Here is a 13,998-nt window from a genome sequence, read left to right on the forward strand (position 1 = left end):
ACTAACTCTTCGCCAGAATCAAGATTCCGAGGTGCAGGTCGACCTTGCAAGAAACAAGAGCAAGTATAATTTCCTATTAGGTTGTAAATGCTACGTTAGAAGTGGGATAGTAAAGCTTTATAGTGTACCCGTTGAACAGAGTAAATGCGCTTTTTTGTGCGTACAGGTGTGCCTTCCGGCCTTCCGGACACATGGCAATGGGACCCTGTACAGAGTCCAGTCCACGGATCTTTCCGTATGCAATGGAGTCAACAATCTAGCCGAATTCCTAAGTAAGTTGACCAGATGTCCACGTGCACTAGTCATTGATACATCAATCTAAGTAAGACAATAGTCAACAGAACTAGGTCGAATGATTACTAGCATAGCGAAAAAGAGGAATAATATTTCGCTAGGGGTAATTCACATCTTGGAAGTGTGTCTTTAGGATATTACATATGAGCTGCTCTACCCCATCTTATTTACACGAGTATCGCAAGGCTGGTTACATTGACCAGTGGATCTCGCCCGGGTATCTCTCGTGTTCTCCGTAAATCCTTGACTCTGTGATGTGGCTGAATGCTATTACCTGTATTTATTCCGACCTAATTTCATGCCTGTGAACAGGTAACGTCAACTAGACGAGATAGCAGAAGTAAAGAATGCCCCATTTTGTGCAAATCATTTCGCTCGCAGCTCTTCGGGCGTATCAGGCTGATTCTGCCAATGCGCCTTGATGACTGCCGGATGCTTGCCTAGCTTTTCACTAACCCTGGTAATGATTGGAAAGGCATCGAGATCAACGCCGTATCTCTGAGCATTCCACACAGCCGGCAACAGGCATACATCTGCCAAAGTTATGTCATCGCCAACGGAATACTCGCCTGCCCAATCCTTCGCAGCGCTTTCATAGGCTTCGAGCAATTCTGTCATAATCTCCCTGTTCCATTGCTCTGCATTGCCCCCCATTGCCTTGATCCGCTTCATAATCTTCAAGTTTGTGACTGGCTGCAGGTCGCAGGCGATAATGCCAGCCAAGGCACGTGTGGCTGCCCTCGCTTCTGGATTCGATACGGGCGGCAAGATGTGATGGCCTTGGGGGTGTGTTTCCTCCAAGTACTCGATAGCTGCCACTGATTGGCCGACTTTGAAGACACTCCCATCACCAGCCGTGCGAATCAGCAGGGGCACGGTAGCGGTTGGATTGAGTGCTTTGTGTTCGCTAGTGAGCTGGTCGCCTTTGAGGAGGTTGATGGTTTTTAGATCATACTCGATGCCCTTCAGGTTGAGCACCATTCGAAGCCGGGCGGAGCAAGAGGAGCGGAAATAGCTGTATACTGTGTACGTAGGATCTGACATGGTGAAAAGCGCACTTTGCTTTTGCCGAGTGGGGTTGGTAGTATGAGTAAACGACAAAATTCAAGGCGCAGCAGTTCAATAGATTAGAATGAGCTGATGAATTCGCCAAGTCGAGCCGAACCTGTGGAGGTTGGAGTGTATTATAGAAGCAGTCGTCGAGCGTCTTGATTCAAATAATGATGGCTTCGAGTAATTGATTTTAAGTCTGGAGGCGTTGCGCGGAAACGAGCCGCAAGCCGATTCCGGGCTTCAACTAGCTAAAACATCCGCCGATAGCCTCTCCAGGCCGAGACATCTTTGCCTTTATAGCGGGTCGATCTGGTTGGTTCTAACGCAAGTGGGCAAACGGTCCCCTCGCAAGTCCAAGTCAAATCCACACTTCAAGAGTGGCGCTGGGAGAAGTGTTTTGCTCAATGTTGCGTGAAATCACTGTGACTCCGAGATCGCGAAAGTCTCAGGGGTAATTCCCTATGTTGGAGGAGATGGCACTATAGGTAGGTATACGATGAATTTAGCAGATACATACGGAGTACCGAGGCAGGTAATTACGGTATACCTGCGGAATAGTCGATAGAGGCTCCAGTAAAATATGTATCTCGATACCCCCGACCAAAGGCTGTGAGAATACGGAGTACATAGTACGGAGTACAGTAGTCTATCAATGTTTTGTGGAGCATGGAATCTACGCTTATAAAGCAGATAGTAAAGCATCAGGCCAATATTACGATGACGATTTTACTATGTGGCCTCGTACCTCTGAAGGAGAAGCCGCAAGTAGCATCATTAGCTGGAATAACGCGGAAATGCTAGAGCATGAGAATGGGTAGCACTGATGATGTTATAACGGTAGCAGCAGGGAACGCGTGAAAGCCGGATATATAAGGTAGCACTTACGATTACAGTTCCATTATTGAAGCAAGCGGAGTTGAGGCAGCACACATCAAATCCTTTCGCGCAGTAGGCTTCGAGCGGGGTGGTTGCAACCCTCAGTTGCTTGAGCAATCGGAACCGGAATGCCGTTCAGACTTATCCGTACAGCAGCTTCAAGTTTCCCAACATTAACTGATTACACATTCCCCGAGTAAAGAAACACTACGCTAGGGCTTATTCCCAGTACAGGAAAAAGCTGAAACATTTCAACCAATTGCTATGATCCGTATGCCTAAATAGGTAGTATAAACATCCATGTCCCAAGCGTCTAGACCCGAGTCAGTGACACCGTAGCTTTGTTCATGTATATGCCAGCATCACTAGGTAACTACGTGTGCGGTCTTCGACCTCCAGCGGTTCGCAACAAAATTCCCAGTAAAGGTCAAAGCAACTCGACGGTCTGTTTGAACCCTGCAATAAATGCCGAGTCTTCCTTGGATAGACAACAAAAAAAAAAGTGAAAAAAAAGGAAAAACGAGATTGCGCTGCATCATTCGGCTACATTATTCATCCGCCTTACGCTTCCCCGCTCGCCTCTTCAAACACCACTTCATGCGCAGCCAATCTAATTTTCGGCTTGAGATCCGCGATAAATACCTGATTTGGCCACCCTTGACCTCAGGCTCATGCTCAACGTGAGCAAAGTCTTGACCTACGAGACCGGTGTGAACCAAATACATTAAATTATATTAAAATGCACATGGCTAAATCCTCCCCAGCCTGTTCATCATGCAGTAGCTGGCGCTATCCTTTCAGCTGTCGCAAGGTCCATTAGTAGAAAAGAGTGAGAAAACGAGAACTGTGCTTTTCGTCGTCATGCACCAATTTCGGAACTTCCAATTTGTCATCAGTATGGCGGATCATGCACCACGCTGTCTCAAGCAGTCAAGTAGTTGCTCATGTGATGATCATTGTAGGATCCACGTTTGAGAAAACAAGACCTCTGGCTGGGCCTCTCGTCTTTCCTTGTTGTATCTCTCAAGAAGAGTCAAGGAACATAAAAACCTTACCAAGCAAGGCAATTAGAGCGTCGATCCCCTGCTTGGAGACGTGGTGGTACAAACGCATCAATTAACCCTTGCAAAGCGACCTTCAGCCGCACGACACCCCTGTCATTCTGTGAAGCTGTAAGGCGGGCGAAAGAGCAGAGTCAGAGACACAAGGATGATGAGGGCATCAACACGAATAGCACAAGATGCAAATGGTGTTTCAATTATATGCTATTACATGAGAAAGAACTATGTTACATGTTTAAGCATAGCTGCTGAGCAATTACAATATTAACTCAAGTTAGCTTTTATTGACATTTTGGGATCGGAGCAGGGCCAACGTCACCCAAAATACAGCAGCCGATTTTTCCATCAATCGTAGTTTGACTCAGAACAAGGAAATGAAGATTTTTAAAAATAGTTACCTCGTGATCCTAGGCCCGCTCCCAGTTACTAGCTGCTCAAGCTGTTGGGCAGATGTGATGTCGACCATGCACCTTTGCAGTAGCCAGCAGTCTAAACAGCCCAAGGGTCTCCTAGCTCAGACTTCATCGACAAGCTCGTTCAAACTAGAGAGCGGTTTAAAATAAATGGGTTTCCCTCATTGCTTACTTTGGATCGTCACCGGCTTCTTGTCGATACACCTTGCCTTGTTTTCGAGCTGGCGTGTTCTGAGATCTGGCAAAAATGCAATCTCGGCTGTTACTTCTGTGGATTGCCACTCTTTCTAGTGCAGAACTCTTTGTAAACTACGATCAGAAACTAGAGGACCGGCCCAGGCTATTCACACTGGTGAAAGAGGAAGTTGGGAAATTGGACATACCGGCAAAATCCGATTTAAAAAACGATGATGGAAAAGTGCCACTTGGCTCTGAGCTGACAGCCCGCGAAGCAATCGACGTCTTACTGGGCAAGCGTCAATCGTGCCCTCAAGGCTTTGGATATTGTCCCAGTGAGTTTCACCAACATAAATTAAAACTCAACACGAATGGTCGCTGACCGCGGATTGAATGACCAAAGGTGCTGGAGGATGCTGCGTTGCGAACAGTCTCTGCTGTTCGTATGGATACTGTCATACCCAAGGGTCCGTCTGTTGCCCAACTGGCCCGTGTGCCAGCGGACAGACATGTTGCGGCTCCAGCCATTGCATGCCTGTTGGAGATCAATGCTGTACAGATGAATCGCATTGTCCACGGGGGAATAACTGCTATAGATCTCTAAGAACAAATCTAATGGTATGCTGCACTGATGAACACTGCACAGCACATGTGGAAAATGGAAAGACAACATACGCGCCAACGACGACAACCACACATACTTTTACTACTACTTACTACCAATACTACTACTGGACGGTGACTTGGTGAGTGCTTCGTATCATAATTAGCAGTTTCAAGCTGACAATTTCCCGTAGGTACTACTGGTACTACTACTGGACATACTCGATTGATATCCAGGCATCTATCGTGACTTCTACCCGTTCAACCACCTGGACTACATTCAGTGTCAAGACAACAGATGCTGCTGCTGCTTCTGAGTATTTCAGCTCCAAATCTCAGACCCTGTCTCTTCCCACGCCTGCTGCCGCCACATCTCTGGAGTCCCTAGCGGGAAGTACATCGTTTGTCTCTTCGTCTCCGAGCCCGCGACCAAGCCCCAATCCAAGTCCGACGGATGAATCAAGCATTACCGAAGCGCCCAGTCCGCCTTTCAGCGTCCCGCTGAGCCCCGAACCGAGCGCTCCCGGTGACAGCGATAGCAGTTCTACAAGCAAATCTAGTAGTAGTACTACCTCTCTTCTTCGTAGTGGCGGTGATGACGGCCCTCCAAGCAATGGAGGTGGAAATGGGGGTGGAAACGGCGGCAACGATTCTTCTGGGGCAAAACCTTTGTGGGTAGGATCGGACTGGAAGACAGTTTGGGTCTTATTACTTGGTGCTGGAACTGGGCTACTGGCTGTGATTCTTTAAAAGAACAGGATCAATGGAGGACTATCAACTTGCTTACTAAACCCTAATGAGAGAGCGTTGATCTTAATCAGGGGGATACTGAGTTATACCCGTGCAATGAAGTGCTACTTAATGGACGAATTATGACTTCTCTTTTAGGAGACTTAATATGCTGAGCTTTTTTTCGCATTACTTGTTAACGCCTATATAGATCGTATATGTCGTTACAAATCTGCTTTGGTTGCCTGTTCCAACGCCATATGCTTCTCCAAAATGCTCTTGACTTTATCCAGTGGCAATGCATCCATGTGATAGCCCTTATGGCCCGTTAGGCTCTCAGCCATGCATAGAGTGTTGTATATAGCTTCCTCTGTGGAGTCAGCAGCAGCCTCGAGTAGAGCGTTGATGGTACTATCGTCGATTGTCTCTGTCGCCAGAGGATTGGCCTTGAATGGATCGACGGTCCTATGATTGGAGCCCACTGTTTGTACCGGTATTTCGTTGGCCGTGCTGAATGCCAAGAAGATGTCGCCGCTGCTATTGTGACCATATCCGCCGACACGAGAGAGTCCTCCAGAGGCACGTTTAGCTAGACGTTGTAGTTGAATTGGGCTTAGCGGAGCATCTGTAGCGAGGATGATGATGATGCTACCGTCTCTTTTGTCCTTGGCGGCATCATATTCAGCCTTTGCTTTAGCTGCTTCTTTGCTCTTCTCGGCTTGTGCGGCGAGGATCCTTCCTACAGGAACGCCAGTAATATGTAGGTGATGCATTCGGCCGTAGTTTGCTTGTACCAGTGCCGCAACGGTGTAGCTCTTGTCGTTCCCCTGGCCATCAAAGCCTGGCACAACTCGGCTTGAGGTTCCCGTGCCACCCTTGAAACCTTGACACAACATGCCCGTTCCGCCGCCAGTGTTGCCTTCAGGTACTGGATCGGCAGATGCTGCATTGATGCCATTGACGACATGTTGCGGCGTGACTGCAAACTTGGTCAGGTCGTTGAGGTAACCGTCGTAAGTCTCTCCAACAACGGGCAAAAGAAACCAGTCAACTGCTCCATCAGCTGAACTGTATTTTTCAATGGCGTATTGATAGATTCCAGTGTAGCAGTTCCCAACGGCGAAACTGTTTGTCAGGACGATGGGGCTATGAAGGAGGCCCGTCTCTTCGATCCAATGGCTGCCAGTCAATTCTCCAGAGCCATTGTACCGAAAGATGCCTGCGTAACACGCCTTGTTGAACCACTCCTTGCGTGGAAGAATAGTTGTCAAACCAGTATTGACAGAACCATCGGTACTGTGAATAGATTCTGTATGGACTAGAACCCCTGTAACATCTGTGATGCCGTTCTTGGCTCCAGTTGGCCAAGCCCCTACTTTGAGACCCGGAATAAGGTCGCGAAGCCGGACGCGAGCGGAGGGCGAGCTGGACATGTTCGGTCCGGAGATTATTCGCTTTTATCTATGTATTGTTCCGTTGCTGACAGGGCGGGTATGCGGGTACTCGGATTTTGCAACCCTGATTGTGATGGCTCGCGATGCTTATTCGCAAACTCGCAGCTCGGAGGGTATCTCGACAATGAGGGCCGAGGCCGATAGATGTGATGGGTAATTGACATTATATACATTACACATTCGACATTCATACTCTACGGTAAATGTGAGATGGACACCCGTGGAGAAGAGGAGTTTGCATAGATGACTCACGCCGGTCTGCACCACGCAGCTATTAGTCATAATGGGCTGCAGATCTGGTGGTTGCTACGAAGTACAACATTTAGAAGAGCCGGCATTCATAGATGAACGTTGGTATGTGAAGCAATCACTTTGACAATCAAGCATTACTCCGGCTATACCTATGCCGACGTCATTCGGGCGTTACAGATGCAATTCTCATGATCCCCCCGCATACCTACGAAATCTTCCGCAGTTGAGATATTAGCCTTGGCGCGTTTATTAGCTCCCCATATATCTTGGCACACTTTCGACTCTAGGTGCTTACATACCATGCCCGTTCACGTTGGGTTTATTAACAGCATGGGATGACCACGTGCGAAGTGTGCAATCTAATGACAATGTGGTGTAAACGGTGGGCGTTCCCGCGGCTCTTTGCCGTCCTTTTGCCACTGGACAGCGTAGCTAGCACCAGCCAACAGAAAACGCTTGTTACAAGGAACAATGCGGGGTATGTATTTCGATCGTGGCGTTGTTTCAATGAAAAATTATGTGCATAGTACGCAATATTCGCTGTACCTTGCTGCTTGTCTCAGCCGAGCTGTTTCATACGTCACGTTGAGGTACCTGATGTGAGGCTCCAATGACTGGTTGTGGACATTTTTTGGGGGGCTACATAAGGAGTCAACCTCATTGATGCGGTGAGTAACATGACTGGTCGGATTCATCGTACGTATTATTACTCGTATGCACGGCGTTTTCCATTTCAGAGTTGAAAACGAAGGCTAAAACCATTGACCCCCGGCCTAAAAGCCCCCACGAGATGGGCCGAGAGCGCTCGGTCGACCGAGAGGCAACTGGAAATGAAGCTATTAGCCGGTCTCTGAAATCCTTCTACCTTAGGAAAATTTTCTTATTTGCTAACAGCTGCTGTTCCACTCTGTAGCCTCGCGTTTATCGCTAAAGCCGGTTTAATCGGCTTAGTTCACTGGTAGAACATGCAAAAGAAACCTGCACAAAGCTGCTGTCTTTGGAATATAATCCCGTGACACGTCGTTCATTATAAAGTAGAGAGCTCCATATCAATTAGTAAAATGGGAAGACAAAAGAACGGCCTCGATAGCCGTTGCCCCGGCGGAGACCTCTTGGCCATGTGCGACTCGCGGCTTGGAGCCGATCCCAACGCCCACCCGCTTCGGTCTCGGCCGCCTTGAAGGGCCGGGCCTCCTGAAAATCTCGTGTCATGTATTTTGTTATTCAGCTTTACTTTGTAATTAGAATGGCGATAATTTAGTGCCTGTGATCTCAACGATCCTTCTCACCTTTATATGTAACATGTGTTCGTTGTGAGGCACCCTTGTTTGTATCAGCGACGAGCAACCACTTGGCTGCAAACTGCTCCGGCAATCAGAAGCCCAAGGAACGGATATCCTATTCCCGACCGCTAATTAGCGATTCCTTCCTGTCGCCCTCTCAGTCACCGCCATGTTTACGGGTTCCAATTCCAGCGACACCGCTATGGAGGATGTTGATGATGTTGAGCGCCGCATCGTCATTTCCGAAAAGCACGGTAACAATGGCTCTGATCGTGAGGAGCCCATTATCTTGAAAGAGGAGGAAGAAGCCGGCTATCAAGCTACAGCTCCGGCGCCCGTCGGTAACGCGCCTCCGGATGGAGGTCTACGGGCATGGCTTGTGGTTGTGGGAGCTTGGTGCACGTCGTTTTGTAGTTTTGGGTGGATTAACAGTATGTCCCCTTTATTCCCATAATACCAATATTAGAGAGGACAACAGGATGCTAACCTCTGTGCAAATAGGCGTTGGTGTATTCCAAGACTATTACGAAGCTACAATTCTCAAAGACTACTCGACTAGTACCGTCTCATGGATTCCGTCCTTGCAAATCTTCTTCATGATGGCCCTGGTAAGCTAACTCCCTAACACTCCGTTCTATGTATCCAATACTGACTATGTATTTGAAGGGGCCAATTATCGGTCTCATCTATGACAAATACGGTCCTCGTTGGCTCATTATTGGCGGAACGTTTCTTCATGTCTTTGGCTTGATGATGACATCTATTTCACATGATTACTACCAGATTCTCCTTTCCCAAGGAGTCTGCAGCGCTATCGGCGTTTCTGCCATTTTCCAGCCAGCTCTCAATAGCATCGCCACCTGGTTCACCACGAAGCGCGGCGCTGCCTACGGAATTTTGGCAACTGGCTCAAGTTTGGGAGGTGTCATTTTCCCCATCATGGTCAGCCGCTTGATTGACGAGGTCGGCTTCGGCTGGTCTATGCGAATCTCAGCCTTCTTAATCCTTGCTCTCCTCATTATTGCCATCATCACAGTTAAAACGCACAACCCACCAAAATTCCAGCCTATCACTGTGAAGCGAATGGTTACCCCTTTTACCGAGTTTCAATTTTTCTGTCTTTCTATGGGATTATTACTATTTACCTTTGGACTGTACACTCCGATCAACTACATCTCTGTCGAGGCTGCTGAAGCAGGGATGGATCCCAACCTAGTGCTATACCTCATTCCTATCCTAAACGCTGGAAGGTAAGGCTTCCATTAACTACAAGAGGTAATATCTCTTCATATTAGTATCTTCTTACTGACATACTCTTTGCCTAGTCTATTCGGTCGTATATTCTCCGGCTACGCTGGCGACAAATGGGGTCGGTACAATGTCTTTATTGGGGTTTGCTATATGGCGGGCATATTCGTTCTGGGCCTCTGGATTCCCGCATCAACAACTGCAGCGAGGATCGCCTTTGCTACTCTTTTTGGCTTCTTCTCAGGAGCTTATGTCGCTTTGATCGCCGCCCTTGTTGTGCAAGTATCGCCTCCAACTGAGATCGGCTTCCGTACTGGTCTAGTGTTTCTGGCTTCGTCTATCGGTGGCCTTACGACAAATCCTATCTCTGGTGCCATCTTGGAGAAGCCTATAGGATGGCTTGGCCCAAAGATTTTTGCAGGCGTCTTCTGCATTGCTGGGACGACCTTTGTGCTGGCAGCAAGAATCCACAAGACGGGATGGAAGCTGCGAACCGTCTTCTAAAAGGAGCGCGCATTACATATATTATAGCATACATGCACAAATTTTAGCATATAGATGGTGTTAACGGGCAACAGACCTATGTACTTAGCATCGACACTTTGAGCAGAGCAATGTGTTGAAATACAGTTTATTAGTATCTATCTTTCATTCCCAGACGCGCCTTCGTAAAAGGGTATATCAGTAAAAATATGACGCATTAAAAATAACTGGAAAAGTCGTGCAAATCCAAATGCAAATCTTCGACTAACGTGTTCCAATCGGGCATATTATTCTGCATAAGACTACTCCAGTCCACGTTCTCTCCATCGAAACGACGAACGTCTAGGACTATCTCCTGTGGAGGATTTTCCATTTCTTCGTCATCCGGAATCTCATCTACTCCAGATGTGGAGCTTGTATTATCACTTCCGTTGATTGACGATTGTCGGATCATTACAGCCTTCTTGTGGAGTCTCTTCAAGATGACAGACTTCAGTGCTGGGCTAGACACAGCCGTAGAAAGCCTCACTTGTTCCAGTTCAAATGTTTTTTCGACAATGACCCAAGCTCGGTCAACGCTAGGGCCACTAGGGCAAACACAGAGGTGCCAGAGGACGTATAGCAGCATGTGATACTGTGGATGTCCATACATGCACCATCTATATGGGCGAAGAAGCTCATCTCCCCATAACTCGAGGTGAATTTCCAGACACCTTAGCGCAGAAAGCAGATTTGCTTCTGTGGCAAACGCGTTCCGCTTATCGGGGTTCTCCATAATGGCAAGCTGCTGTCGTGTAACAAAGTCGATTTTGTGCACCATGGCGAGGGCTGTTTTCATGGTCATTCTCTGTATCGGAATAACTGGGTTACATGGCTTTATGTAGTGCTCAACACGAGACCTGAGCTGATTGAACATGTTACTCCTGATAACCTCTTTAGGCGTCGATCCTGATGGCGTCATAGAGAGATTGGCCATGTTCTGCAGCGTTTGAGCCACTTCCATGCATGTCAGTGGAAGACTCATTTTGGTCCATCCACCGTGAGGAGGCGGAAGCTCTTTCATATCCGGACGAAGTTCATTATCGTCAACGTTCAGTGGCATTTTAGTGTCGTAGCCCGGGACAGTCGACCATGAACTAATACCGTGATCTTCAGCAGCTCTTCCGTCCCTGGCAAGAAAGTGCCACCATAGTCGCCTTCGGACTTCGGACTCGAATGGCGACATTCCCAGTTTCGTTCCGTCCCGGTGAAGGCCAATAGAATGCGCCATTCTCACAGCAAGACCGTTTAAGATCCAGATACCCCTGCCGTGGTAATAAGCTCGCGATGATGCCTAGACTCATTTATAAGTAACGTTATAAGTAGAGTGAGATTGAAGAAAAGAAGGGGCTAACCAGATATATAGCCAACCCTTGAAGCAGCACGACTGTTGGATTCTCCAGCATGTCCGCCCCTGCCAAATGCCTCTGAAATTCTCTTTTAAATGTTCGCAGCGCATTTGACTTGTCAACGCCCAGGATGTGCTGAGCCTCCTCCGGTTCCAGAGTCAACGTTGTAGCGAAGTACACGGCTGAAACCATTGCCAGGACATCACTAGATACGGATTCCGGTTGGTGGATAGCAGTGAAAACGGTTACCTCGTCAGTCGGAATATGCAATATCTTGATAGTGGCATCGACATTTTGTACAAAAAGATGCCAAAGCTGTGTGGCACTCAGCCGGGATAACCGCCAACCTCTCTCCTTTTCATCAAAAACGGCAGGGCTTGACAGTAAGCCCATAAGACTGAAGGGCGAATCAAGATCCTGCTGCTTGGTCTCACTGTATGGTGTATGCAGCAGCGAGGATTTGTCTTGATCCTAAAGTAGCTTTTAGTTTGGCCCGAAAATAACAGGCAAGTGATACGTGAGCTTGAGTAAAAATCTCACCTCTTCAATAACTTTGGAGATAAGGAGTTCATTAAAGTACTGGCTTGAGGTGCCGTTTCTGATCAAGACCTCCTCCGAAGGGATTTCCTGAGGTTCCTGCGGAGACTCATGCGGGCTCACCGGCAGGCTCACCGGCAAGCCCACCGGCGCAGATATATGAGCATGTGGCGGCAGTGATCTTCTCGCCGTACTTCCTTGGTCAATGGACGCCGCTACGATTGTCTTCTCAAGATCTGATATCCTTGAAGCAACATCTGCAATCGTGGCCTTGCGGACTCGACGAACAGGTTTGTCAGATGCCGGATATGTGCACGTGAGGCGAGCCCTCACACATGCCAAGCATGGTGTTTGTCTGTCGCATCGGATCTTCCTCCGGTGGCAGAGCACACACGACCTATCCGGCTTCCGGCGCGGGTGCGGCGAAGGCGGAGTGAGACCACGGCCCGTCGAGGCTGGAGGAGTGGTTAGAGGAAGAGGGGAATCAGTGCTGCCCGGCTGGCTGGGATCTTGCGGAGGAGACATGTCTCAAAGAGCAGAGCAACTCGGGTTCAGTGAGTAAAAGAATCCCCGACCGATCTGAGTGAGCCTGGGATAATCAATGACTTTGTCTCGAGGTCGTCGGTCTCGGCTCTTCCACAAGCACCGAGACCGAGCCGTGGTGTTTTTGCCCCTTTCAGCTAGATGCGGGAGCGCCGGCAACTTATTAGTAATTATTCCTATGCTCTACTGGCCATGATTGAGGACTAATATGACAATTTGCTAGCACTAGCGCTAATCGACGTTTTGGTAGAGTTTGCTCAGCAAGAACCAGGCAATGGGATTCGTCTTCGCAAAAGACCTAAATAAAACAAGAGTTAGAATGGGATAAGACGGCATCTGATAATAAATCAGGTTTTCATTGCCAATAATAGCCTCATAGACAAACTGCATACCTCGGCTTTGAGCTTCTCCACATGCATGCTTATGCGGCGCGGATAAGCTTGTCAACGCACTTCAATGCGTCTCATCTTGCCTCGCCCGCTGAATCCCTCCCTTACCAGCCTCTACATTGCATCAGATTGGCAAGGAACACGTCGGACGGTTTTCTTGTCTTTACGGCATTGATAGAATGGCAGCTGATGGTTACTATTCGACTGACTGCGTAACCACTGGACGTCTCAGGCCATCAGCCGTTTCCATTATTGTTCTACCACGAATCAATTAGTTACAATCCGTAACATTTCATGTAATAGTCAGAGTAATTGTCTTACCGTCATTTTTATACATATTCCTGAAGGATGCGGTGGCTCATAAGCACCCAATATCAGCATTCCATTCTTCCGTACTTGTGTACCGATGAATGGCAGCAACTCCAAGTTAGCGGGCGAAGAGCCCAAAAGGCCCCCAAATTTATTCGGGATATATCAAGCATTTTATTCTTCCATGGGTACGAGAGAATCTGGGCTTTTAACAGCGCGCTTGAATATTCCGGTTATCCCGGAACTCCCTCGGATTCGGTTAACGGCAGCTCCTATTCCGCTACGAGGCATACGCGCGATATAACACTACCTCGGAATGTAGGAAATGACTCGAACAGGTACGAGTATAAATCTCTTACGAGAAGATGCTCCCATCAACACAATTAAGAAACAAACAATATTAAGATTATCATGGCTATTTTGTTTAACCTTGAGGGAATTAATATCCAATTCCGTACTTGATTACTGACATTCATCGCGGTCTATCTCAATGGTCATAGCTAGAGATTAAGTGGTGGGAGGTTGGCGAAACGAAATATGCGACTCCGCAAAATCTCAATCGAGGAAAGATAGTACTTGAACTAGAAGAAATTTTCACTTTTATATCTCTATGTGCCGCTACTCTATCTATCTATAGACCAAACCTTGCCACAATTAGGTCCACATCTTCTCAAATGCAGCTATGTAATTCCATCAGCGGCTACCTTGATAGATAATATTTTTTGCGGTCTCTAGTATTTTTGTCCACCTCTTACACGTACGGGAATCTGCAGCCAAGGCCTTGTTGGGGTACTCCACGGAGAATCTCACATACACGGCAGGTAATGTGACGTACGATCGTAGTGGCACTTCCCAAGATGCGATCGATATAGTGTGGGTATTATACCAGCCACTTTGTGTGTGGTA

The 13,998-nt window shown here is 47.8% G+C and overlaps 5 protein-coding genes across 5 annotated transcripts; 2 read left to right on the forward strand and 3 right to left on the reverse strand.

Annotated features, from left to right (window-relative positions):
* Positions 1-660: 660 nt before the first annotated feature.
* Positions 661-1,338, reverse strand: TRIVIDRAFT_59369 (uncharacterized protein; the record flags this gene model as incomplete). Its single annotated transcript, XM_014097309.1, has 1 exon — positions 661-1,338. One exon carries the CDS (start codon positions 1,336-1,338, stop codon positions 661-663), a length of 678 nt encoding a protein of 225 aa, XP_013952784.1.
* Positions 1,339-3,944: 2,606 nt separating this feature from the next.
* On the forward strand, positions 3,945-5,227 carry TRIVIDRAFT_15704 (carbohydrate-binding module family 18 protein; the record flags this gene model as incomplete). The annotated part of the gene is made up of 3 exons (XM_014096979.2): positions 3,945-4,209; positions 4,278-4,620; positions 4,672-5,227. 3 exons carry the CDS (start codon positions 3,945-3,947, stop codon positions 5,225-5,227), a joined length of 1,164 nt encoding a protein of 387 aa, XP_013952454.1.
* Positions 5,228-5,363: 136 nt separating this feature from the next.
* TRIVIDRAFT_216711 (uncharacterized protein) lies at positions 5,364-6,745 on the reverse strand (the record flags this gene model as incomplete). Its single annotated transcript, XM_014097310.1, has 1 exon — positions 5,364-6,745. The coding sequence occupies one exon, from the start codon at positions 6,637-6,639 to the stop codon at positions 5,431-5,433; it is 1,209 nt and encodes a 402-aa protein (XP_013952785.1).
* Positions 6,746-8,397: 1,652 nt separating this feature from the next.
* TRIVIDRAFT_50865 (uncharacterized protein) lies at positions 8,398-9,947 on the forward strand (the record flags this gene model as incomplete). Its single annotated transcript, XM_014097311.1, has 4 exons — positions 8,398-8,626; positions 8,697-8,803; positions 8,862-9,445; positions 9,521-9,947. The coding sequence occupies 4 exons, from the start codon at positions 8,398-8,400 to the stop codon at positions 9,945-9,947; spliced, it is 1,347 nt and encodes a 448-aa protein (XP_013952786.1).
* Positions 9,948-10,143: 196 nt separating this feature from the next.
* Positions 10,144-12,280, reverse strand: TRIVIDRAFT_124741 (uncharacterized protein; the record flags this gene model as incomplete). Its single annotated transcript, XM_014097312.2, has 4 exons — positions 10,144-10,245; positions 10,327-11,259; positions 11,354-11,785; positions 11,855-12,280. Coding segments are annotated over 4 exons (1,893 nt in total), but the record flags the coding sequence as incomplete, so codon positions are not given.
* Between the last annotated feature and the right edge of the window lie 1,718 nt (positions 12,281-13,998).

This window comes from Trichoderma virens (assembly GCF_000170995.1).
Source record: "Trichoderma virens Gv29-8 chromosome Unknown TRIVIscaffold_86, whole genome shotgun sequence".
NCBI classification, from domain to species: Eukaryota; Fungi; Ascomycota; class Sordariomycetes; order Hypocreales; family Hypocreaceae; genus Trichoderma; species Trichoderma virens.